The following is a 27,617-nucleotide window of genomic DNA, read 5'->3' as shown; positions in this document are numbered from 1 at the left end:
CAGTCCATGACAGTCCTATTAGTGGCATTGTTAGCCACCTCATACTTGCCGTATATGGTTTTCTACACCAAAATTAATCTATTTATTAAACTACTTCTTCTTCTCCAAATTTTGGCGCGCTCTACCTTCCTCATTTTTCACCGGATTCAAACCGTTCCAACTTCAAACTGTTCAACCTATTCAGGAATTGCTTTTTCTTGACAAATTCCAAAAATTCCCAGATTTCCCAGAATTCCAGTTACCATTAAAAAAGAAATGGGCCGTTTTTCAAACTTCCACCGTGTCCGCATTTTTCAAGCTATTCAAACCATTCCACCTTCAACACATCCCACCATCCTTGAAATTTTAACTACCTTTTTTTCTAAGTTCAAAAAAATTCCAAGATTCTCCAGAAATCCTGGTTTTCCAAAGCCCTATTTCCACCCTTTCTTCTGGCCAATACTCTTTCCACATTTTTCACCCGATTCAAACTGTTCCAACTTCAAACTGTTCAGCCTATTCGGGAGTTGCGGGTTTTTCTTGACAAATTTCAAAAATTCCCAGATTTCCTAGAATTCCAGTTTTTACCATAAGAATAAATGGGCCATTTTTCAAACTTCCACCATTTCCACATTTTCAACTTATTCCAACCATTCCCTTTTCAACACATTCCACCATCCTGGAAATTTTAACTACCTTTTTTCCCTAAGTTCAAAAAAATTCCAGGATTTTCCAAAGCCCTATTTCCACCCTTTCTTCTGGCCAATACTCCTTCCACATTTTTCACCCGATTCAAACCGTTCCAACTTCAAACTGTTCAGCCTATTCGGGAATTGCGGGTTTTTTCTTGACAAATTCCAAAAATTCCCATATTCCACAGAATTCCAGTTTTTACCATTAAAAATGAATGGGCCATTTTTCAAACTTCCACCATTTACACAGTTTCAACCTATTCAAACCATTCCATCTTCAACACATTCCACCATCCTGGAAATTTTAACTACCTTTTTTTCTAAGTTAAAGACAATTCCAGAAATTTCCAAAGCCCTATTTCCACCCTTTCTTCTGGCCAACACTCCTTCCACATTTTTCACCCGATTCAAACTGTTCCAACTTCAAACTGTTCAGCCTATTCGGGAATTGCGTTTTTTGTTTTTTTTGACAAATTCAAAAAATTCCTAGATTTCACAGAATTCTAGTTTTTACCATTAAAAATGAATGGGCCATTTTTCAAACTTCCACCATTTCCACATTTTTAAACCTATTCAAACCATTCCACCTTCAACACATTCCACCATCCTGGAAATTTTAACTATCTTTTATTTTGAGTTCAAAAACATTCCAGGATTTTCCAGAAACCCTGGTTTTCCAAAGCCCTATATCCACCCTTTCTTCTGGCCAAAACTCCTTCCACATTTTTCACCCGATTCAAACCGTTCCAACTTCAAACTGTTCAGCCTGTTCGGGTATTGCGGGCTTTTTCTTGACAAATTCCAAAAATTCCCAGATTTCCAAGAATTCCAATTATTAGCAATCAAAATCAATTGGCCATTTTTCAAACTTCCATCATTTCCACATTTTTAAACCTATTCAAACCATTCCACTTTCAACAAATTATACCATCCTGGAAATTTTAACTACCTTTTTTCCAAGTCCAAAAACATTCCAGATATTTCCAGAATTTCCTTTTTTATGGCCACTAATCCTTCCACATTTTTCAACGCATTTCAACCGTTCCACCATCCAAACAGTCCTCTTAATCTGGACAAAAAACAAAGTTGTTTTTTAAACTGGAGAAACTCCCACTTTTCTCAAAATTCCTGGAATTCCGTAATACAATTTCTTAATTCTACTTCAACATTTCTCGACCGATTACAAAAATTCCAACACCAACCACTCATTCAGACCATTCAAGTAATTTACCATTTTCAAAAAACTTCCCGCTTTTCCCAAAATTTCCAAATTTTGGGAATATGCCCGTCAATGGGAAATTTTTCGAAGTTCCACAACTCCCGCATTTTTCATCTGATTCGAACTGTTCCAACTTCAAAATATTAAGCCTGTTTGGGAATTGCGTGCTCGACTACAACAATTCTAAAAAAAATTCAGAATTCAGTTCAACTTCAGCATTCACACCAATTCCTTCAGGAATTGCCTCATCTAGTACATATTAGAATGCATTAACAAAAACAAAAAAATACGTGTTCTCGTCTTATAGTTCCCCTTTAAGTGCTTTGTAACTCTATAAATGTTTATATAAGGATTAAACAATTTTGATCCCAGTATTGATCACTGGGGTACACCACAAGATATATTTAGAGCTGTAGCTGTATGGTCGCCTATCTTCACATATTTCTTCCTGTTAGGTTACTTTTTACCCAGCCTCTGGTTCAGATAATATGATTTATTGCGCCAAATGCTTTTAAGTCCATAAACACAAAGGTTAATTCATCTTTCAGTCCAGACAAGGAACAAGCAGGAATGTCAACATCCTTTGAAAGACATTCTTTAGCTATAAGGAAACACCTGCTATTTGTTGGCCAATCATTAACTTTGCCGTTTTCTCTTTCCAAAAAGACGTGCTACCAAACTCTTCCGCCTCAGAGCGATGGTCCAAAGAGAGTCAATGAGACGAGAATAAACTCAGGATTAGGAAGAAGCGGCGAGAAAAAGAGGTGAAAGGAACAGGAGGCGGGGGCAGAAGGGCTGATTAGTCTTTGATTAGCTGACTGGCTGGAGGGGGGAAGCCTCTGTGAACCAGAAGAGCTCCATTGAACCATCTGCTGGACTCCAAGTGTGCAAGACTGAACTCATGTGCACACCAACGCTACTTAAACATTTAAACAACGCTATTCACGCTCATTTCACACAGTGGAAAGGAGTCCACTCACTTTAAAAACACTTCTCAGGTGGAGCAAATGGTCAGCAGACATCTAACACATGTTTCATCAGCAGCTGGTGTTTAAAGACGTAACACACACGTATACACACACACACGCACATACACACACACACACACCATATATATATATATATATATATATATATATATATATATATATATATATATATATAGCACCGGCCAAAAGTTTGGACACACCTTCTCCTCATTCAATGCGTTTTTTTTTATTTTCATGACTATTTACATTGTAGATTGTCACTGAAGGCATCAAAACTATGAATGAACACGTGGCGTTATGTACTGTGTTTCTTCAAAATACCCACCCTTTGCTCTGATTACTGATTTGCACACACTCTGCATTCTCTCGATGAACTTCAAGCACACCTGTGAAGTGAAAACCATTTCAGGTGACTACTTCTTGATGCTAATCGAGAGAATGCCAAGAGTGTGCAAAGGGGGGCTGATTTGAAGAAACTACAATATAAAACATGTACATAACGCCACATGTGTTCATTCATAGTTTTGATGCCTTCAGTGACAGTCTACAATGTAAATAGTCATGAAAATACAGAAAACACATTGAAAGAGGTGTGTACAAATTTTTAGCCTGGATAGTATGTGTGTGTATATATATATTTGTGTATATATATATATATATATATATATATATATATATATATATATATACATATATATATATATATATATATATATATATATATATGTGTGTATATATATATATGTGTGTATATATATATATGTGTGTATATATATATATATGTGTGTATATATATATATGTGTGTATATATATATATATATATAAATGTATGTATATATATATGTACATATATATATTTAAATGTATGTGTGTGTGTGTATATATATACAAATATTTCAAGATGTATATATACACATACACACACACATGTATGTATGTATGTATATATATATATGTATATATATATATATATATATATGTATATATATATATATATATATATATATATGTATATATATATATATATATATATATATATATATATATATATATATATATATATATATATTTCTACCGTTTATTCCCAGAAGGGAATAAACGGTAGAAATGGATGGATGGATATATACAAATACCTCAAGATGTATATAAATAAATAAATAATAAACGGGTTGTACTTGTATAGCGCTTTTCTACCTTCAAGGTACTTAAAGCGCTTTGACACTACTTCCACATTTACCCATTCACACACACATTCACACACTGATGGAGGGAGCTGCCTATATATATATATATATATATATATATATATATATATATAATATATATCCATTTTCTCCCGCTTATTCCCTTTGGGGTCGCGGGGGCGCTGGTGCCTATCTCAACTACAATCGGGCGGAAGGCGGTATACATCACACTTGCCAAACTTCAGACCACCGAATTGGGAGATTGGGGAGGGGGGCGGGGTTTGGTGGTAGTGGGGCTGTATACTGTGGTGTCCCGGAAGAGTTAGTGCTGCCAGGGATTCTGGGTATTTGTTCTGTTGTGTTTATGTTGTGTCACGGTGCGGATGTTCTCCCGAAATGTGTATGTCATTCTTGTTTGGTGTGGGTTCAAAGCGTGGCGCATATTTGTAACAGTGTTAAAGTTGTTTATACGGCCACCCTCAGTGTTACCTGTATGGCTGTTGATCAAGCATTCGCGATGTACCGCATATATCATGTGACTGGGCCGGCACGCTGTTTCTACGGAGGAAAAGCAGACGTGACGACATGTTGTAGAGGACGCTAAATGCAGTGCTTTTAAGACACGCCCCCAACATTATTGTCCGGGTGGAAATTCGGGAGACTGGTTGCCCCGAGAGGTTTTCGGGAGAGGCACTAAAATTCTCCCGGAAAAATCGGGAGGGTTGGCAAGTATAATATACATATACTGTATATTTCAATATATATATATATATATACACACACACACACACACACACACACACACACACACACACTGAGACTTTTAACAGCTGAGTGAAGACGTTGCATCAGCTGTCTTGACTGATTTTGCACCCCGACAAAAGGTTGCACTGGTGGTCAGAGCTGTTAGCCGGCAGATAAGATTGAAACATGCTGCCTCGAACGGGACAAGCGGTCGAAAATGGATGGATGGATGGATGGATGACTCTCTCAAAACCTTGAATAACTTGCTGTTGAGAACAAGACTGCAATGTCATTATACCAATACTTTTTGTCAGACCGCTGCAAGGAAATTTGGAGCAAATAATGGGAACATCTGTGATTGTAGCCTCTTGGGTCGTCACAACTATTTATATTTCGATACCAAGTCGAAGCTGACACACAAAAGATAGTCGAGATACCTAACTTTTTCAGTATTGGACACTCTTATGGTGAAAGCCCATACCGTGCTGCTGTGGCAGGCTTTGCTACACATCTTAAAATAAAACCTAGAGCTCTGCCAACTGTCCGGCAGTCAGCTACAGACATGATCATTGTGTTTTTTGTAACCTACAGTAGCATGATGTTGCTGTTAAAATGTGGGTTGTAATGTTAGTACCGTCTAGTCCTCTTAGTGTCAGGTAGTTAGTTGTATGTGATCTATGCCATCCATCACCCTACAACCCGTGACGTCACGCAAGGCTTCTTTATTAGCGACCAAAAGTTGTGAACTTTATCGTCGATGTTCTCTACTAAATCCTTTCAGCAAAAATATGGTAATATCGCGAAATGATCAAGTATGACACATAGAATGGACATGCTATCCCCGTTTGAATAAGAAAATCTCATTTCAGTAGGCCTTTAACATCATGTTGCTACAACGACAGAAACGGTGTGTTTGTTCACATTGGGGAGGCTAAAATCACCTACAAGCCACCGTGGGCTCCTCTCCACATCTATTGTGTCTCCATTGTCCCTCGCTTACGTCATCATGCACACATTAGCCACCATGCTCAAAGGACCCTCCAAGAGCCCTTAGGTCAGAGGTCACCTGTGGCCTCCGGTCTCCAGGACGACAGCCTGGAAGTCCCCAACACTGAGTTTTACCCCCTCTGACTCTGCCCACACACACACACACACACACACCGAGTGAGTGACAAACACACACACAACTTTTGTCCCCTAAACTGCAATACATCAAAAGAAACCATGTGTGTGTTTGTGTGCGTGTGAACCCTAACATTTACAGCTGTGCATGCCAAACACCTTTTAACACACTAGAGAGCAATGGAGGACCACCATGGCTGCGTGTAAAATGAAAGTGTGCATGAACTAATCATCACCACTTCCAACTCCTCTTATCATACACATCATGTGTGCATGCATTCATGAATGAAGTTGGAGAAAGATAAAACAAATAATAATAAGATTGACACTCACCATATCTCGCAACGACATCTTCTTCAGCGTGGACCACACTTGTGAAATTATATTTTTTTAAAGTGTCTTAAAGTGGTCCTGGAGATACTTTCCAAAGTTTCTGCATATGCAGCAGCAGTGAAGAATCTGCCTGCTCGCTGCTCGTAAGAACTGAGAGTGAGATGAAGCTTTTGCCTCTCCGAGGTTTGGACGGAGTGAAACATGAGAGGCTGGGAGGACGCAGCATGGTTTTGCAGGGAAGGACGACATCTAGCGGCCATAATGTGACACTACAGTTTTTTAAAAGCTTGATTGGCTTGATGCAGGGGTGCCCATTACGTCGATCGCGAGCTACCAGTCGACCGCGGGGGGTGTGTCAGTCGATCTCCAGCCAGGCTTTTAAAAAAATAGACCTAAAAATTAGTGATCATCAATCTTCACCAAGACGTCACTTAAATGACATTCACGGTACCGGAGGGTCTTGTGAGATGACGCTGGCTGCTGCAAGATCATTATTATGAAAATATGACCGAGAGGAAGGCGAGAAACACTTTTTATTTCAACAGACTCTCGCGCCGTACCTTCCGTCAAAACTCTAAAGGCCGACTGCACATTTCCTATCTTCACAATAAAAGCCCTGCTTCATGCTGCCTGCGCTAACTAAATACAGTCTCGGAAAACTGGCGTGCACAAGCGGTCCCTCAGAAAGCTGGCGTGCACATCACTTGTGCACGCCAGCTTTCCGAGACTCTTATTTTGTTAGCGCAGGCAGCATGAAGCAGGGCTTTTATTGGGAAGATAGGAAATGTGCAGTCGGCCTTTAGAGTTTTGACGGAAGGTACGGCGCGAGAGTCTGTTGAAATAAAAAGTGTTTCTCGCCTTCCTCTCTGTCATTTTTTCATAATAATGAACTGGCAGCAGCCAGCGTCATCTCACAAGACCCTCGGGTGCCGTGAATGTCAATCAAGCAAGCTACGGAATTTGCCGCCGATGTTTTTCTTGTAAAGTGTATGGAAGCTGGATGAATTAGATGCCAAAAACCAACCACTTTCATGTGGTATTGTACAGAAAGGACAACTTTTTTTCTCCTCCATTTGAAAATGTGGGTGTTATCATCATTACTGTCTGATTCCAATCAATGCAAGTCATCAGAATCAGGTAATACACCAACTTATATTCTTGTCTTCGTGAAAGAAAGACATCTATATGTGTTACACATGCTTGTATTATCATTAAACACATTTAACTTGTTTACAAAAATGTCTCTTTCATAAATAAATAAATATAAATGATATATATAAATGAGGTAGATCCCCTCGAGTTGGTCAATTGAAAAGTAGCTCGCCTGCAGAAAAAGTGTGGGCACCCCTGGCTTGATGGATGGATGGATAGGTTGATTGGCAACACTAAATTGGCCCTAGTGTGTGAATGTGAGTGTGAATGTTGTCTGTCTATCTGTGTTGGCCCAGCGATGAGGTGGCGACTTGTCCAGGGTGTACGCCGCCTTCCGCCCGATTGTAGCTGAGATAGGCCCCAGAGCCCCCCGCAACCCCAAAAGGGAATAAGCGGTAGAAAAATGGATGGATGGATGGGTGCGAATGTGAGTGTGATTGTTGTCTGTCTATCCGCGACCCCAAAAGTGACAAGCGGTAGAAAAATGGATGGATGGATGGTTTTGGTGACTTATTGCAGTGGTTCTCAACCTTTTTCAGTGATGTACCCCCTGTGAACATTTTTTTAATTCAAGTACCCCCTAATCAGAGCAAATCATTTTTGGTTGAAAAAAAGAGATAAAGAAGTAAAATGCAGCACTATGTCATCAGTTTTTGATTTGTAAAATTGTATAATAGTGCAAAATATTGCTCATTTGTAGTGGTCTTTCTTGAACAACTTGGGAGAAAAATATATAAAATTATAAAAATAAACAAGTGATTCAGTTTTAAATATAGATTTATACACATAGAAGTAATCATCAACTTAAAGTGCCCTCTTTGGGGATTGTAATAGAGATCCATCTGGATTCATGAACTTAATTCTAAACATTTCTTCACAAAAAATGAAATCTTTAACATCAATATTTATGGAACATGTCCACAAAAAATCTAGCTGTCAACACTGAATATTGCATTGTTGCATTTCTTTTCACAGTTTATGAACTTAAATTCATATTTTGTTGAAGCATTATCCAACAAATATGTTTATAAAGGATTTTTGAATTGTTGCTATTTTTAGAATATTTAAAAAAAAATCTCACATACCCCTTGGCTTACCTTCAAGAACCCCCAGGGGTACGTGTACCCCCATTTGAGAACCACTGACTTATTGTACTCAAACGACTAATTCCAAGTCCATAAAAGATCATATGATTTTATATCTAATATTTATATTTAGCAATATTATCTTTTTATGAGCCTTCCGCCTGATTGTAGCTGAGATAGGCATCAGCGCCCCCCGCGACTCCAAAGGAAATAAGCGGTAGGAAATGGATGGATGGATGGCTCTTTTTATGAGTGACTTACTTAAGTTATCGTTGATTTTCTGAGTATCGTTCAAGATCTGAGCACAAAATACATCAATCCAATGACCATTTGTTTTAAGAAGTTTGCCACTTGTTTTCAGGATAACGAATATTTAAAAATTAATGAATGGCTTGATCTTTAAACTTAAATCAGACGAGAATGCAGAAACAATGTACAAGAAGTACTTGGACGATAACATAGTTGTTAGTATAATAGCTGTTATTAGACATTGCAATTAAGTTAAGTTAAAGTACCAATGATTGTCACACACACACTCGGTGTGGTGAAATTATTCTCAACATTTGGCCCATCACCCTTGATCACTCCCTGGGAGGTGAGGGGAGCAGTGAGCAGCAACAGTGGCCTCGCCAGGGAATCATTTTTGGTGATTTAACCCCCAATTCCAAACCTTGATGCTGAGTGCCAAGCAGGGAGATTATGGGTCCCATTTTTATAGTCTTTGGTATGACTCAGCCGGGGTTTCAACTCCAATTGATTTATAAATAAATATCAATTGTAGTGTTGTGGCCAAAAAGCTTAGTTTTTGTTTCATTTGACATCACATGGACAAAGATAAGACCTTCTAGAGAAAAGTTCTGTGGTCAGATGAAACAACAATTTGGCCACAAGACCCAGCAATATGTTTGGAGGAGAAAAGGTGAAGCCTTTAATCCCAGGAACACTGCTCCTACCGTCAAGCATGGTGGTGGTAGTATTTTGCTATGGGCCTGTTTTAAATGGGACAATGAAAAAGGAGGATTTGTTGCGATCTGCTGCTCAGATCTTCACATATTTGTTTTTTCATTTTCAGTCTGACCCGTTTATTTCCTGTTTTTGTCCATCACTATGGTTACACATCAGTTCACCTGCTGCTCACGCCCCGCACACCTGCTACAGATAATCACCGTCACTTTATAAGCCGTCCTCTTTTGTTTGTTCAGCCTGGGTTCATGATTTGCTTTTCACGCAACAAGTTACGCCTGCACTCTATATCGTATGTATATTCTCGCTAAGCTTTTCGCGCTAGCCATTCATTGTTCATTCCAGTTCTCATGCTGAAGTTTTTGTTTTACTGTTTTATGTGCCTACGTGCCAGTTTATTTCTCATTGTTATATATCCTAGCTTTTATGCTAGCGTCCTTTGTTTGTTTTATTCTACTAGCTCTAGCATTTTTGTTATATAGCTCTTTTTGTTATTTAAATAAATTGTAAATATCTTACCTTTGCTGTGTTCAATTTCGACGCATCCTCGAGGGAATCGAACCCGGCATCACAATGCCAAACAGACGTAACAGGATTACCTCCAAATTCTTCAGGACAAACCAAAATCATCAGCCCGGAAGTTGGGTCTTGGGCGCAGTTAAGTGTTCCAACAAGACAATGACCCCAAACACACGTCACAAGTGGTAAAAGAATGGCTTAATCAGGCTAGAATTAAGGTTTTAGAACGGCCTTCTCAAAATCCCGACTTAAACGTGTGGACAATGCTGAAGAAACAAGTCCATGTCAAAAAACCAACACGTTTAGCTGAACTGCACCAATTATGTCAAGAGGAGTGGTCAAAAATTCAACCAGAAGCTTGTGGATGGCTACCAAAAGTGTCTTATTGCAGTGAAACTTGCCAAAGGACATGTAACCAAATATTAACATTACTGTATGTATACTTTTGACCCAGCAGATTTGGTCACATTTTCAGTAGACCCATAATAAATTCATAAAAGAACCAAACTTTGTGAATGTTTTCTGTGACTAACAAGTATGTGATCCAATCACAAAAAAATAAGAGTTGTAGAAATGATTGGAAACTCAAGACAGTCATGACATTCTGTTCTTTACAAGTGTGTTTAAACTTTTGACGACAATTGTAACTTTCCACTGCCCATCACTGCTCCAACCACATTGTAAAATAAAAACCCCGTTTCCATATGAGTTGCGAAATTGTGTTAGATGTAAATATAAACAGAATACAATGATTCGCAAATAATTTTCAACCCATATGCAGTTGAATATGCTACAAAGACAACATATTTGATGTTCAAACTGATCAACATTTTTTTTTTGTGCAAATAATCATTAACTTTAGAATTTGATGCCAGCAACGCGTGACAAAGAAGTTGTGAAAGGTGGCAATAAATACTGATGAAGTTGAGAAATGCTCGTCAAACATTTGGAACATCCCACAGGTGTGCAGGCTAATTGGGAACAGGTGGGTGCCATGATCGGGTATAAAAAAAGCTTCTATGAAATGCTAAATAATTCACAAACAAGGATGGGGTGAGGGTCACCACTTTGTAAGCAAATTGTCAAACAGTTTTAGAACAACATTTCTCAACGAGCTATTGCAAGGAATTTGGGGATTTTACCATCTACGGTCCGTAAAATCATCTACAGGTTCGGAGAATCTGGAGAAATCACTGCACGTAAGCGATGATATTACGGACCTTCGATCCTTCAGGCGGTACGGCATCAAAAACGACATCAGTGCGTAAAGGATATCACCACATGGGCTCAGGAACACTTCATAAAACCACTGTCAGTTACCACAGTTGGTTGCTACATCTGTAAGTGCAAGTTAAAACTCTGCTATGCAAAGCCAAACCCATTTATCAACAACACCAAGGAACGCAGCTGACTTCGCTGGGCATGAGCTCATCTAAGATGGACTGATGCAAAGTGGAAAAGTGTTCTGTGGTCTGACGAGTCCAAATTTCAAATTATATTTGGCATCTGTGGACGTGGTGTCCTCCGGAACAAAGAGGAAAATAACCGTCCGGATTGTTATAGGCGCAAAGTTCAAAAGCCAGCATCTGTGATGGTATGGGGGTGCATTAGTGCCCAAGGCATGGGTAACTTACACATCTGTGAAGGCACCATTAATGCTGAAAGGTCCATACAGGTTTTGGAGCAACATATGTTGTCATCCAAGCAACGTTTTCATGGACGCCCCTGCTTATTTCAGCAAGACAATGCCAAGCCACGTGTTACAGCTTGGTTTTGTAGTAAAAGAGTGCGGGTACTTTCCTGGCCCGCCTGCAGTCCAGACCTGTCACCCATCAAAAATGTGTGGCGCATTATGAAGTGTAAAATAGGACAGCGGAGACACCGGACTGTTGAACGACTAAAGATCTACATAAAACAATAATGAGAAATAATTCCACTTTCGAAGCTCCAACAATTAGTATTCTCGGTTCCCAAACGTTTTATTGAGTGTTGCTAAAAGAAAAGGTGATGTAACACAGTGGTGAACATGCCCTTTCCCAACTACTTTGGCACATGTTGCAGCCATGAAATTCTAAGTTAATTATTATTTGCAAAAAAAATCAAGTTCATGAGTTTGAACATCAAATATCTTGTCTTTGTAGTGCATTCAACTGAATATGGGTTGAAAAGGATCATCGTATTCCGTTTATATTTACATCTAACACAATTTTCCAACTCATATGGAAACGGGGTTTGTAAAATCACAAATGATAAAATTTTTACCGCTGTCCAAGTACCTTTATCTAGTATACAGTAAGAATATTAAAAAAACATATAATCTGATTGTTTATTAGGACGTCTTACTCCAAAAAAGTTTCATATAATTCGAGAATTAAAGCAAAAATAACAACTGACAGTTATATTTCTGTTTAATATATATATAAAGTTGTAATAATCAATATTTGCAGAGGGAAAAAAACATAATTAGTCTTATTTTTGTCTGTTTTATTCTGCATGTCCTGACAAGAAACATTGTTTGGCACAAAAGTAGCATTGACATCAACATCAGCGCAGTCGAGCTGCAAGTTTTATGGTTTTGGAGGTTTAACTTTGGGAATCACATTGACTGTAGTGGACACGGATTTGGATCCCTGCAGGTTTTCAGCAGTGCAGGTGTATGTTCCTTGGTCCACGTCCCTCACCTCATCCACCAGGAGGATGGACTGAGTCAGGTGTCCCCCAGATACTCCACTCACTGGACTGATGCTCTCTTGCGTGTACTGAGGCCTTCCAATCTGTAAAACATAAACAACACTCTTACAGTACATGAACGAGCACATGTTTTTAGAAGTTGTGCAGCAGTACCTTCTGTCCTGGGTACTCCCATGTGACATCCACGGCCACATCACGTTCTCCCATCACTGTGCAGCTGACACGTAGATTGTCACCAGTGGCCACTGAACTCGCATTGGCTTGGATCACTGGAGCGGGAGGTGCCATTGGGTCTAAAACACATTTTTGTTTTTTACCAAGGCATGTAAAAATGACTAAAATGTGTCTACACAAGAGAAGCTGCAGCCAGGGTTTTGTACAAACGGAACATAATTGTAGTATCACGCAGGGATATTTTGACATTTCTAAACACATGTTATTTTTTCCAGACACGTTGAAGCACCACGGAAAAGCTTACAAACCCGAAAGAGCTGCTGTCTGGGCAGAAATACTGTATATTATGGGTGTAATGTAGTCACTGAAAGTGTAGTGGTTCACAAAGAGAATGTGAGTGTGAATGCTTGTTTTCTTGGGATTGATTAGTGACCACACACACACACACACACACACACACATATATATATATATATATATATATATGTAGGTGTGGGAAAAATCACAAAACTACTTAATCTCTACAGAACTGTCTCATGAGGGGTTCCCTCAATCATCAGGAGATTTTAATGGAAGTATTCACATACAATGGTTTGTATAAGGCACAGAGTGGGTGGGTACAGGCAGGCGTAGGGGCATGGTGATTGGCTCATAAGTTACCTAGGAGGTGTTTCCGTCTGTGGCGGCATCTTGAAATGATTTCACTGCGCTTGTTGAGGGATGATAGATCTGGATGATATATAATAAACAGTTTCTCTTTTAAGCATAGGTTGCATCTTTTATTACCACTGTTGTAAGGTGTGCTGAATGCAAGAATTTGCCATGTTATTGAATATTCAACATTATTGTCTTTGAGGTTCCAAATGTGCTTGCTGAGTTCTGTAGAATTCCGCAAAGCCTGGTTTCTAAAGGAGGCGTTGTGATTATTCCATCTTGTTTTGAACGCTCCTTCGGTTAATCCTACGTACGTGTCGGATGTGTTAATGTCCTTGCGTGTTACCTTTGCTTGGTAAACGACTGATGTGTGAATGCTTCCATTAAAATCTCCTGATGATTGAGGGAACCCCTCATGAAACAGTTCTGTAGAGATTAAGTAGTTTTGTGATTTTTCCCACACCTACATATTGCGCTCTACCACGGTATCGAGCACTATTCTCTGGATAATCCAATCAAGACATATATATATATATATATATATATATATATATATATATATATATACACACACCCATGACCATAACCTGGAAGTCTTATACAAAATTGATTGAAGAAATGACTGTAAAAAGAAGGCGTATATACTTACACAACATTCACCATAATTAAAACTAGAAACATTTAGTGGTTAAACAGCTGCATATCTGAAGTGTTCAAACTCCAAAGTGTGGTCATGCCTTGGGCTTGGACCCGTGATTTAGTTTTTTCAAACCCAGGGCAAATTATAGTAGGAATTAAAACTAGGAAAAAAAAAAGGAAAACAGCAAAATAATTATACAAAAAGGGACAAGTGGTCGAAAATGGATGGATGGATAAGTATGTATGTATATACATACAGTGGGGCAAAACAGAATTTAGTCAGCCACCGATTGTGCAAGTTCTCCCACTTAAAATGATGACAGAGGTCTGTAATTTTCATCATAGGTACACTTCAACTGTGAGAGACAGAATGTGAAAAAAAAATCCAGGAATTCACATTGTAGGAATTTTAAAGAATTTATTTGTAAATTATGGTGGAAAATAAGTATTTGGTCAACCATTCAAAGCTCTCACTGATGGAAGGAGGTTTTGGCTCGAAATCTCACGATACATGGCCCCATTCATTCTTTCCTTCACACGGATCAATCGTCCTGTCCCATTAGCAGAAAAACAGCCCAAAACCATGATGTTCCCACCCCCATGCTTCACAGTAGGTGTGGTGTTCTTGGGATGCAACTCAGTATTCTTCTTCCTCCAAACACGACAAGTTGAGTTTATACCAAAAAGTTCTATTTTGTTTTCATCTGACCACATGACATTCTCCCAATCCTCTGCTGTATCATCCATGTATCCATTTTGGTATAAACTCAACTCGTCGTGTTTGGAGGAAGAAGAATACTGAGTTGCATCCCAAGAACACCATACCTACTGTGAAACATGGGGGTGGAAACATCATGCTTTGGCGCTGTTTTTCTGCTAAGGGGACAGGACGATTGATCCGTGTTAAGGAAAGAATGAATGGGGCCATGTATCGTGAGATTTTGAGCCAAAACCTCCTTCCATCAGTGAGAGCTTTGAATGGTTGACTAAATATTTCTTTTCCACCATAATTGACAAATACATTCTTTAAAATTCCTACAAAGTGAATTCCTGGATTTCTTTTCACATTCCGTCTCTCACAGTTGAAGTGTACCTATGATGAAAATTACAGACCTCTGTCATCATTTTAAGTGGGAGAACTTACACATTCGGTGACTGACTAAATACTTTTTTGCCCTACTGTATGTGTATGTATGTATGTATACATATATGTATGTATATGTATACATGTGTGTATATATATATACAGTATATATAAATATATATATATGTATTTGTGTATATACGTATGTATGTGTATATCTGTATATATATGTATGTATGTATACATACAAGTGCATCTAAATATAGTACATCAGAATATTAGGGCTGTGAATCTTTGGGCACCACACAATTCAATATTCGATTTTTGGGGGTAATGATTCGATTCAGAATAGATTCTCGATTTTGAATCAGTTCTTGATTAAAAAACAATAGTTTTGTAAAAACATTGAATGGCAGTCCTATGATTAACTACATTCCTCCAAAATATAGACATACAGCTCTGATAAGTTGTTATATTACTTATAAGAAAAACTGTTTTTGTTTGATAAAATTCTAGCCAAACATTTAATAAAGCCAAATACAAAAAAAGGCAGCAAGATAAGTCTCCAACACTTTTCTTTTATAATGTAAATCTGTACAGCAGATTTGGGCATTGGACATCAACAATGTAGTCTGCCTGAGTGGCTGGACTAGTCAGATTTAAAAAAAAAAAGAAAAAAACATATTTTAGACCTTATAACTGATAAAGAATTTTAACAAATAAAAATCTTGGTTCATTCATAAATGTATATTTTGACACCCCAACACAAAATATTTTAAAAGTGAAATGAATTCGGTAGTTAAATTCAAAAGTGAAACTCAAACTATATACACAGAGTGAACGATTTATACAAATACATTTTCAAATTTCTTAATAATTTTGATGGTTATAGCTTACAGCAAATACTGTACATATTTAATAAACTGTGATAAATTGTCAAAAAACTTGGTCATTGCAACCATGTAATACATGCAGAACACTCAATACAACCAAAAGGATGGGTACTAAAATTCTGTACTATTGTTGGCACCGACAAATTGTGATGATTCTACCGGGTAGCAATAATGTAAAAACCAACAATGCCATAATTCGATACCTTTGTTGCTTTTGGGTGCAGAGTCTTTAGGCATTTGGCGGGTAAACAAGTACTCAAGCTGCACTTACAGCGGACCCAGTCAAACTGCCTCTAGGTAATAAGGTACTTTTCCACATTGCTTTATTTATTTCGACAATCTTCACATAAAACAAAGAACAACAACAAAAAAAGAAAAGAAAACAAAAAAAAAACACTCATTTGAGCAATGATTGACCCGAAAGGGTGTAGGTTGAAGCAACGCTTATATAAACCTACCCCATCACAACAAGAACAAGGTTCAAAATATATAAAATCTAAAACATGCTTCACTTATATTACTTTTTTTTTAAACAATATTTAAGCAACATATATGTAGCACACGTCTCATATACACAGTTTAACATTTAAATCAAACATATACATTTGTACACTTATATATATATATATATATATATATATATATATATATATATTATATATACACAATTTATTTAAATTCCATATAAAGTGGTAATATATACATTTTAATATAACCTATATGTATAATTATGAAATCATAAATTGTATTTATATACATATTATATATTATTGTCTTTCTAAAACAATGTTTGCTCTTCTTTCTTATATTTACTAATGATAAATGATTTAAAAAGCTTTTTAAACTGGTTTATGTTGGTGCTGTGTTTTATTTCATCCTTTAAACAGTTCCATATTTTAACCCCTGCTATTGTTATACTCATTTGTTTCTGCGTTGTTCTACAATATTGGATCTTAAAAAGTAGTTCTCCTCTTAAATTAGAATTCCCTTCTCTTTTCCATGTTAACAAAGCAAGTATGCCTGATAGAATACATTCAAAAGTAAAGTCAGGCTCCCCTTTTCAAATTATTCTAGCTCAATGCTAATTTACATTGTCTTTGCCATATAAATGCTACTGATTCGCATTAGCAATTTTACATGGCGATTTCAACACACCTATATTTGGTAATAAAAACTAAGTTGCACGTTACAATGAAACAGCAAGTTTGTAGTACGTACAATACTGACAGTACAAACACTTTGTAGGGTGCAACATCCAACGACTGCCATCTAATGTCTTGGACTTGCAACTGCATGAAAAGTCCACTATATAATGCTTGCAAATGATACTCAGAAGTGTAAGACAAGAAAATATACCAACTGGAGGGCATAATTATCATTATCAGCTCACTGTTAAATGTTAAATAAAATATAGATATTAAAAAAAAAATGACCATGAACACACACAAATTGGTACTGTGAAGTACCGGTATCGATTTCCTACGGGGTATTGGCACTGTATGGGTTTAGATGTGAGAGGTACCCATCCCTATAACCACACAGACTATACACAGGTATCAAAATAAACACAAATACCCATGCAGAACTATACACACGACAAAAACACACAAGGCATGCTGTGCAAGTGGGCTTCCCAGCATTGAAGATGTTTTTTTCTTATGTCTGAATCCCAGAATGTTTTGACTGTAACTACAGTTCTTCCAGGTCCTATACATTACAATAGACCAGGCCTGGGCAATTATATTGACACGGGGGGCAAAATTTAGAGAAAAAAATGTGTCTGGGGGCCGGTATATCTGATTTTTAGGAACACTAATACAAAACCTCACAATAATGTCTGATTGAATGCTAAAAACGTTATGACAGACCGCCTTAAACAGAATGGAATGTTACATTTTTTTACTGAATAAGACACCCAGGATGTAAATGAATATAAAGAATGTGGGATTTACAATATTAACTATGAACGATAAAACACTGAATATTGACAAAATATGAACGTCACACCCACTCTTAATCGAAATATTTTACAATCAAGCGAAACGCAACAAAAATGCAACAAACAGTGAAATATGAACGCGAAGGGTAAAAAAAAACAAAAAAACAACCCCAACTACAATCTGATATATCTGATATATCACTAAGTTTTAGAACTTTGCTGCAAAAATCTCCTTCCGTGTCTGCCCCAGACTCCCGCATTTCAGGCTGACCGCTCTGAAAAAACCCTGTAGAAACGCTCCCCGCCCACACTGCTTGGTGCCTCGTCTGAGCTGCTGTGACTTAGATGACCATAATAACTAGTATATCTTGCAAAAGTGCAGATTCCAACCATTGAAATGCTTTGTATAGTTCAAGACTTGTGGTCATTTGAAACCATCACTGAACATCATAATGGAAGCTACAGTTTCCATCTTAAAGGCCTACTGAAAGCCACTACTAGCGACCACGCAGTCTGATAGTTTATATATCAATGATGAAATATTAACATTGCAACACATGCCAATACGGCCGTTTTATTTTACTAAATTGCAATATTACATTTCTTGCTGTGTTTTTTGTTGAAAACGTCGCGGAACGTCACGGACTGTCAGGAAATAGCGCAGCACCATTTGCGGCTAAAATTTGTCTCTTCTCATCGCGCAATTAAACAGTATTCTGGACATCTGTGTTGCTGAATCTTTTGCAATTTGTTCAATTAACAATGGAGAAGTCAAAGTACAAATATGGAGTTGGCAAGCTTTAGCCTTTAGCCACACAAACACACGGTGATTCCTTGTTTGAAATTCCCGGAGGTGAAGCTTTGCTATGGATCAGAGCGGTCAAGCGAACATGGTTCCCGACCACTTGTCAACCGGCAGGTTTCGGTGAGAAAATTGTGTTAAAAAGTCGCCTCTTACCGGAGATTGGTGAGAAAATTGTGTTAAAAAGTCGCTTCTTACCGGAGATCTGTGGAGTTTGCGCCGTCCTTGTATCTGCCGTGACTTCCCTCAGACACTGGCCTCAAGACACCCGTGGACACACCCCTCCGACTATCAGGTACTATTTAATCTCACTAAAACACTAGCAACACAATAGAAAGATAAGGGATTTCCCAGAATTATCCTAGTAAATGTGTCTAAAAACATCTGAATCCGTCCCAATGTAATTGCCTTTTTTTTTTTTTTCTTGTAGTCCTTCGCTATCAATATCATCATCCACGAATCTTTCATCCTCGCTCAAATTAATGGGGAAATTGTCGTTTTCTCGGTCTCGAATAGCTCTTGCTGCTGGAGGCTCCCATTATAAACAATGTGAGGATTTGAGGAGCCCTCACCCTTGTGACGTCATCGTCTGCTACTTCCGGTAAAAGCAAGGCTTTTTTATCAGCACCAAAAGTTGCGAACTTTATCGTGGATGTTCTCTACTAAATCCTTTCAGCAAAAATATGGCAAAATCGCGAAATGATCAAGTATGACACATAGAATGGACCTGCTATCCCCGTTTAAATGAGAAAATCTCATTTCAGTAGGCCTTTAAAGATAAAAAAAAACAATATTTGGGAATTGAAAAGCTCAATGGGCCTTAATTTGCCCTGGTCTGCAGTGGACTAACACACATATACAACCCTCATTAATTTGGGTTCTTAAATGAACTTAAAAAGTGTGAAGTCCGCAGCACTCACAGTTGACATAGATGAGCATGTACTTGGTGGAGCTCTGCCTCAGCCGCCCCAGGCTGGCCACGCAGTACAACGCTCCGGCGTGATGCGGTCTCGGCCGATGGATGGTGAAGCCTTTCTTGATGTTGAAGGAGATCTCCGTCCCGTCCACTGGCACCTCCACTGGCGGGTACTCGCGGTGCAGCGTCACATTGGCTTCCGGTGACGTCACTTGGCAGGGGAGGCGTGTTGGCCAGTTGGTTCTCAGCTGGATCACTTCGTAGTAGTCAGACGACGGGACGAAAAGCTCTTGCGGGTCTATTTCGGAACATTTGGACAAGTAAACTTAGACTTGAATGAAATGGCTGTGATACTGCAGTCTGGATTTCTCCGTACCCATGAAGAAAACAAAGACTTTGCCCGCTTTGTCGTAGTTCTTTCTGCAGTCTGTGTCCTCACAGAACATGGGGTAGCAAGTATACTCCCCTGTATCTGCACCTGTTGTATTGACTAGTGTCAGAACTCCGTATCGCTCATTCTGGACCGTCCTGTGGAAGCGAAAGAGGACATACACTTAAACTTGTATTAAGCAAAGAGGAGTCAAACTCAGATCTGCGCTCCGTAATCAAAAAGCTTACCTTAGCCTGCCCTCGTCATCGTCCTCCAAGTATGGGGGGACGCCCCACTGCACAGGTTTACCCCTGCACCTTAGCTCCAGAGTGTCCCCAGCCTGAACGCTGATTGTCTCGCCCACCTTGGTGAACTTACCTTTGTTTATGACCTATAAAGAGGAGTTACTGTACTGACATGAAGGGAATGATTGGTGATGTTTAAGGAAGACGTTGGTGAAAATACCTGCGTAAGTAAGGTCTGAGCCTGCACTGGAGCTTTAACCTTTGCTTTGTTTTTTCCTGCTGGTGTATCTTTGGTTGCTGCTTTTCCCAGTTTAGGTTTGCTAGACTTGGCCTTCCTGCCTGGACTTTTCTTCCGCTCGTTTGCATCTTTATGACAGTAAACTAGATAACATTTGGAACACATCATCATAAAATATCGGTGCTGGCGAGCAAAACATCAAGAGTTTCTGATGCCAGCAATGAGCGATTGTTATCGTTCAATAACAGCAGTCAATTTGTTATGTAGGGTAGATAATCCTTTCTATAAGTTTATTGGCAAAGGAATACATCTTTATGAGTCTGAGTAAAGGTGCAGGCATGAGAATTCATTAACAAAGGTCCTGCTCAATCCTTTTCATTTCTACGGCATTACAAATGATATTGAGTCGGGTATATTTCAGTAAAATACTCCATAAAACTCTAGTTGGATACAGGGTAAATCTGGATTCTTCTCCTTTTGGCATATAGTAGGCATACATACAGTATTTAGTCAGCCACTGATTGTGCAAGTTCTCCCACTTAAAATGATGACAAAGGTCTGTAATTTTCATCATAGGTACACTTCAACTCTGACAGACAGAATATGAAAAAAAAAATCCAGGAATTCACATTGTAGGAATTTTAAAGAATGTATTCGTAAATTATGGTGGAAAATAAGTATTTGGTCAACCATTCAAAGCACTCACTGATGGAAGGAGGTTTTGGCTCAAAATCTCACGATACATGGCCCCATTCCTTCTTTCCTTAACACGGATCAATCGTCCTGTCCCCTTAGCAGAAAAAAAGCCCCAAAGCATGATGTTTCCACCCCCATGCTTCATAGTAGGTATGGTGTTCTTGGGATGTAACTCAGTATTCTTCTTCCTCCAAACACGACGAGTTGAGTTTATACCAAAATGGATACATGGATGATACAGCAGAGGATTGGGAGAATGTCATGTGGTCAGATGGAACCAAAATAGAACTTTTTGGTATAAACGCAACTTGTCGTGTTTGGAGGAAGAAGAATACTGAGTTGCATCCCAAGAACACCATACCTACTGTGAAGCATAGGGGTGGAAACATCATGCTTTAGGGTTGTTTTTCTGCTAAGGGGACAGGACGATTGATCCGTGTTAAGGAAAGAATGAATAGGGCCATGTATCGTGAGATTTTGAGCCAAAACCTCCTTCCATCAGTGAGAGCTTTGAATGGTTGACCAAATACTTATTTTCCACCATAATTTACAAATAAATTCCTACAATGTGAACTCCTGGATTTTTTTCCACATTCCGTCTCTCACAGTTGAAGTGTAGCTATGATGAAAATTACAGACCTCTGTCATCATTTTAAGTGGGAGAACTTGCACAATCGGTGGCTAACTACATACTTTTTTGCCCCAATGTACTTGGATTCCGGAGCCTCTTCCCAGTCTTCTGTTGCGATTAGTCCGGGGATAAGGATCAGCCATTTTGGCGCTATCATAATTTAAATTCAAAATCAAATAAGTGCATTAAACCCTAGTGACACCTGTAGTTTAAGGGTCCTTGAATGCACCACACTTATGCTATGGAATGCAAAAGGGAAACTTCGACATAACTTTTGTTCCACCAAGGACTCGTACCTGGCTCATTCACATGACAGACAAGCGTGTTAGATACCGAGCTAAAATCCTGGTCTATCAACCCAGTAGCCAGCGCTGCTCTTGAGGTTATCAGGAAGTGTGTTTTACCAACGTACACATTGCCGGCCACACTGGCAGGCCTCTGTTACATAATGTTGCCACGAATGAATGTATTATATGTTAACCTTCTTTCCATCAGCCCATCCTGGTTCCCAATGTTGGTGCTGTGTGTGAATACATAAATGTGAGCTCTGATGAAATGATGACATCTACGCTCTTTATTGAACTTTGACAGCAAATTGGATTTTATCTTAAATTCTTATTTCAGGATAGATGGATTTAGATCACAGGTGTCAAACTCAAGGCCCAGGGGCCAAATATGGCCCTTGCCGCATTATTTTATGTGGCCCGCAAAAGCCTGGAAATAATATGCGTTAATAAAATGCTTAATTTTTTCTTACTAAATGTATTTGTTATTTCCCTTTTGACATAAAAAAGAATGTACCGCATGCAATATTATCAAAATCTAAATATTATATTATTATGTATTCCAACAATATTTTTTGTTAAAGATAAATACTGTACTTAAATATCTGCTTGAGTTATGATTTAAAAAAAAATTATCAATCAAATTGTAGACTGTAAAATTTGGTTAATTTCCGCCGACCAAGTTTTTTTTTTTTTTTACCGTAAAATCAACTTTGGTACTGTTTTTTCCATATACATAGTAAGACCATGAATTGATTTACGTGGACCCCGACTTAAAGAAGTTGAAAAACATATTCGGGTGTTACCATTCAGTGGTCAATTGATTGATTGATTGAAACTTTTATTAGTAGATTCCACAGTACTGGCATCAGAGCCAGAACAAAAAGGCTCAGAGACAGCTTCTTTCCCAGAGCTGTCACCATGTTGAACTCTAACTCATAATAATAATAATTCACCCCTATACAATATCATGCACTAATACCCTACTGTGCAGTACTACCCTTCGAGTGCAATACGTCCGACACTGATTGTTATGTATTACTTCGGTACTCTTGTCTTGTTCTGTATATTGTACAGTATTTTGTATTTCTATAGTGTTTTGTATATTGTACAGAATTGCTTATTATTTTTATTGGATATTTATTTCTATTGTTAGTTTTTTCCTTTATAACCTCTTGAGTTATTTATTTCACCCCATATTTGTTCTTTAATCTCATTATATGCAAATAAAATGACAATAAACTCCATCCTATTATATTTTATTCTATTCTACTCTAATAAAAGTCTCAATCAATCAATCAATCAATCAATTGACCACTGAATGGTAACAATAATTGTACAATTGTACGGAATGTGTACTGTACTGTGCAATTTAAGTCTCACCTTAAAACTCATCTGTATACTCTAGCCTTTAAATAGACCTCCTTTTTAGACCAGTTGATCTGCTGCTTCTTTTCTTTCTCCTATGTCCCCCCTCCCTTGTGGAGGGGGTCCGGTCCGATGACCATGGATGAAGTACTGGCTGTCCAGAGTCGAGACCCAGGATGGACCGCTCGCCTGTATCGGTTGGGGACATCTCTACGCTGCTGATCCGCTTGAGATGGTTTCCTGTGGACGGGACTCTCGCTGCTGTCTTGGATCCGCTTGAACTGAACTCTCGCGGCTGTGTTGGAGCCACTATGGATTGAACTTTCACAGTATCATGTTAGACCCGCTCGACATCCATTGCTTTCGGTCCCCTAGAGGGGGGGGGGGTTGCCCACATCTGAGATCCTCTCCAAGGTTTCTCATAGTCAGCATTGTCACTGGCGTCCCACTGGATGTGAATTCTGTCTGCCCACTGGGTGTGAGTTTTCCTTGCCCTTTTGTGGGTTCTTCCGAGGATGTTGTAGTCGTAATGATCTGTGCAGTCCTTTGAGACATTTGTGATTTGGGGCTATATAAATAAACATTGATTGATTGATTGATTGATTGAAAATAGCTATCTTCCCATTAATGCCTTTCTCTGGTTTGGATACGGAGTTCTTACATGTGATTAAAAAAAAAAAACATTCATGGCTGCCATTTTCAAGAAACTGGGACAAACAGTACTAAGCATCGGTTAATATTTGCACCAATTTCCATACATGGATTACTTAAAATGTGAAATGCGAAATTCACAATTTTTCTCATACCCACCTAATTTTTAAGTGGCATAAACATTAAACAGGGGATAACTCCAAATACACCACCTTACTGACATTTCCCACATCACGTAAAGTTAAAGTTACCAAAGTTATAGTGCCAATAGGTGTGGTGAAATTAGCCTCTGCATTGGTCCCATTCCCTTGTTCCACCCCCTGGGAGGTGAGGGGAGCAGTGAGCAGCAGCAGTGGCCGCGCTCGGGAATCATGTAGATCAGAATAAATAAATAAATGGGTTGTACTTGTATAGCGCTTTTCTACCTTCAAGGTACTCAAAGCGCTTTGACACTACTTCCACATTTACCCAATCACACACATTCACACACTGATGGAGGGAGCTGCCATGCAAGGCGCCAACCAGCACCCATCAGGAGCAAGGGTGAAGTGTCTTGCTCAGGACACAACGGACGTGACGAGGTTGGTACTAGGTGGGAATTGAACCAGGGACGCTCGGGTTGCGCACGGCCACTCTTCCACTGCGCCACGCCGTAAATTAAAATTAGTTTAAACGAATGGAAGTCTGAAAAGTTGGAAATGTAGCATTTAGCCCATTTTTTTGAGGAAGTGATCAAAATGGACCATGATCCATCTGAATGTCTTTTTCAACTCCCGTGGTCCTCATCATGCTCTCTTTTAAATTGTATTGTAATTATTCAGTATTTGGTATTAATATATAGCTAAAAATCCAATGGTGGTGTCAGACTTTTACACAATGCTGTACATTCACAGAAGGCAAATAAATCACTTACCTAATTCGGAGATTATCAAACAAATAAAGAGAGTGCCCAACACCATCCTCCGCTTCGACCCAAACAAGGTCCCTGAAGTCATGATACTGGTTTTCCAAAACCTTCTGCGGTTCAAGACAAAGTGCTAACTTTACCGAGAGCGACAGAAAAGAATCTGCAAAGACAGGAGGCGGTTAACCCAACTCGCGATGTGAATGGTCAGCTGCTTTTCCCCAATCACACGAGTTCCTCCTCCTGTGAGTGGCATTAGTACCCCAAATTCCTCCAGACTGGCTCAATGGAGGCTTTCAAGCCTGTCTGGACCAATGAGGGCGTAAAAACCAGAAGCCCCTCCATGTGGAATCACACAGTCTGTTTGCTTAGCTGCTGGAGTGAAGTCTGCCAGCAGCATGTGACAACAACACCGTCCTGATGGGACCTGAGCAAAAGCCAAATAAAAATGTTTTCTGTTACACAAAATAGGTACCTGTTGTTACATGTTGTTTTGTAGCTGGTCTTTTTGGAACAACATTAAATAAAGTGTGTCAAAAAAAAGCCCCTTTTTAAGGAATTTATTATCTCTTTTTGCCATTGGACTTACGGAAATCAACTAATCATCATCTTTTAAGTGGTAATGTGAGCTTCTGTTATGTTTTAATGACAATAGAATTAAATCTGCTTAATTTGATCCCACTTCTGTCACCAAGTCCCGGTTCGTGGTGTCATTCATACCCACCGACAGAGGTCCCTGCAACTATGGACTCTGGTTTTTCTTGACTGATTTTGCACTACTCTATACTCTCGGCAGGGTTCTTGAGGGTGCATGGGAGTTTGCCCAACCAGTCTACATGTGCTTTGTGGACTTGGAGAAGGCATTCAACCGTGTCCCTCGGGAAGTCCTGTGGGGAGTGCTCAGAGAGTATGGGGTATCGGACTGTCTTATTGTGGCGGTCCGCTCCCTGTATGATCAGTGTCAGAGCTTGGTCCGCATTGCCGGCAGTAAGTCCAACACATTTCCAGTGAGGGTTGGACTCCGCCAAGGCTGTCCTTTGTCACCGATTCTGTTCATAACTTTTATGGACAGAATTTCTAGGCGCAGTCAAGGCGTTGAGGGGTTCCGGTTTGGTAACTGCAGGATTAGGTCTCTGCTTTTTGCAGATGATGTGGTCCTGATGGCTTCATCTGACCGGGATCTTCAGCTCTCGCTGGATCGGTTCGCAGCCGAGTGTGAAGCGACCGGAACGAGAATCAGCACCTCCAAGTCCGAGTCCATGGTTCTCGCCCGGAAAAGGGTGGAATGCCATCTCCGGGTTGGGGAGGAGATCCTGCCCCAAGTGGAGGAGTTCAAATACCTAGGAGTCTTGTTCACGAGTGAGGGAAGAGTGGATCGTGAGATCGACAGGCGGATCTTCAGTAATGCGGACGTTGTACCGATCCGTTGTGGTGAAGAAGGGGCTGAGCCGGAAGGCAAAGCTCTCAATTTACCAGTCGATCTATGTTCCCATCCTCACCTATGGTCATGAGCTTTGGGTCATGACCGAAAGGATAAGATCACGGGTACAAGCGGCCGAAATGAGTTTCCTCCGCCGTGTGGCGGGGCTCTCCCTTAGAGATAGGGTGAGAAGCTCTGTCATCCGGGAGGAACTCAAAGTAAAGCCGCTGCTCCTCCACATCGAGAGGAGCCAGATGAGGTGGTTCGGGCATCTGGTCAGGATGCCACCCGAACGCCTCCCTAGGGAGGTGTTTAGGGCACGTCCAACCGGTAGGAGGCCACGGGGAAGACCCAGGACACGTTGGGAAGACTATGTCTCCCGGCTGGCCTGGGAACGCCTCGGGATCCCCCGGGAAGAGCTAGACGAAGTGGCTGGGGAGAGGGAAGTCTGGGTTTCCCTGCTTAGGCTGTTGCCCCCGCGACTCGACCTCGGATAAGCGGAAGATGATGGATGGATGGATGGATTTTGCACTACAATGAAGTCTTGCAGAGACAACTTGGTGTCTCTGGAGTTTGTTGACACTCTCTCCGGCTTGTGTTATCGTTTCTTCAGCTGACTTTGTAGGCCATTTTTCTCCTGGCCATTTCAGGAGTTCAGGTGCATTTTTCCTTGTGGAATTATCATAGCTCATCAGGGGTGCATCCGCTTGTGATGTCAGCAATGCTGAAATCTCCAGGGATCCACCACCAATCTTCTACTTGTCCATTTGTTTTTGTTGTTCCTCAATTATGTTGGTGCAAAAGGTCTGGTATCGTAGCTCTTCTTTGAATGGCTTCTAGGAGGGTTTGACTGCCGACTAGGTGGAACCATCGGTTCATATTCCTAGTTTCTCCATATATTTTCTAAGCCTGGCTGCTAGAGATGCGCGGATGGGCAATTATATCATCCGCAACTGCATCACTAAAGTCGTCAACCACCCGCCATCCACTACGAACCAACATTTTATCAAAACCGCAACCACCCGCCACCCGCCCG

General features: G+C 39.6%; 2 protein-coding genes and 1 long non-coding RNA gene across 6 annotated transcripts in view; 1 reads left to right on the top strand and 2 right to left on the bottom strand.

Moving 5' to 3' along the window:
* The window catches only part of n4bp3 (NEDD4 binding protein 3), a 75,527-nt gene extending 69,119 nt beyond the window's left edge, over positions 1–6,408 (bottom strand). For both annotated transcript variants that reach the window (XM_061901944.1, XM_061901940.1), the window contains exon 1: positions 6,264–6,408. The gene's annotated coding sequence lies outside the window, so the exon portion shown is untranslated. The remainder of the gene's footprint in view (positions 1–6,263) is intronic.
* LOC133553582 (uncharacterized) overlaps positions 1–27,617 on the top strand; it is a 124,297-nt gene that overhangs the window by 63,698 nt on the left and 32,982 nt on the right. The gene's annotated exons all lie outside the window — the stretch shown is intronic.
* On the bottom strand, positions 12,450–25,386 carry LOC133553577 (platelet-derived growth factor receptor-like protein). The gene is made up of 7 exons (XM_061901939.1): positions 25,171–25,386; positions 20,610–20,770; positions 20,393–20,535; positions 20,151–20,302; positions 19,779–20,072; positions 12,827–12,966; positions 12,450–12,756 (listed from the first exon to the last, which is right to left on the bottom strand). Exons 1-7 carry the CDS (start codon positions 25,250–25,252, stop codon positions 12,550–12,552), a joined length of 1,179 nt encoding a protein of 392 aa, XP_061757923.1. The 5' UTR covers positions 25,253–25,386; the 3' UTR covers positions 12,450–12,549.

The sequence above is a fragment of the Nerophis ophidion genome, linkage group LG05, assembly GCF_033978795.1.
Source record: "Nerophis ophidion isolate RoL-2023_Sa linkage group LG05, RoL_Noph_v1.0, whole genome shotgun sequence".
NCBI classification, from domain to species: Eukaryota; Metazoa; Chordata; class Actinopteri; order Syngnathiformes; family Syngnathidae; genus Nerophis; species Nerophis ophidion.
Note: the sequence above shows the minus strand (reverse complement) of the source record. Positions and strands in the feature narration are given on the sequence as shown.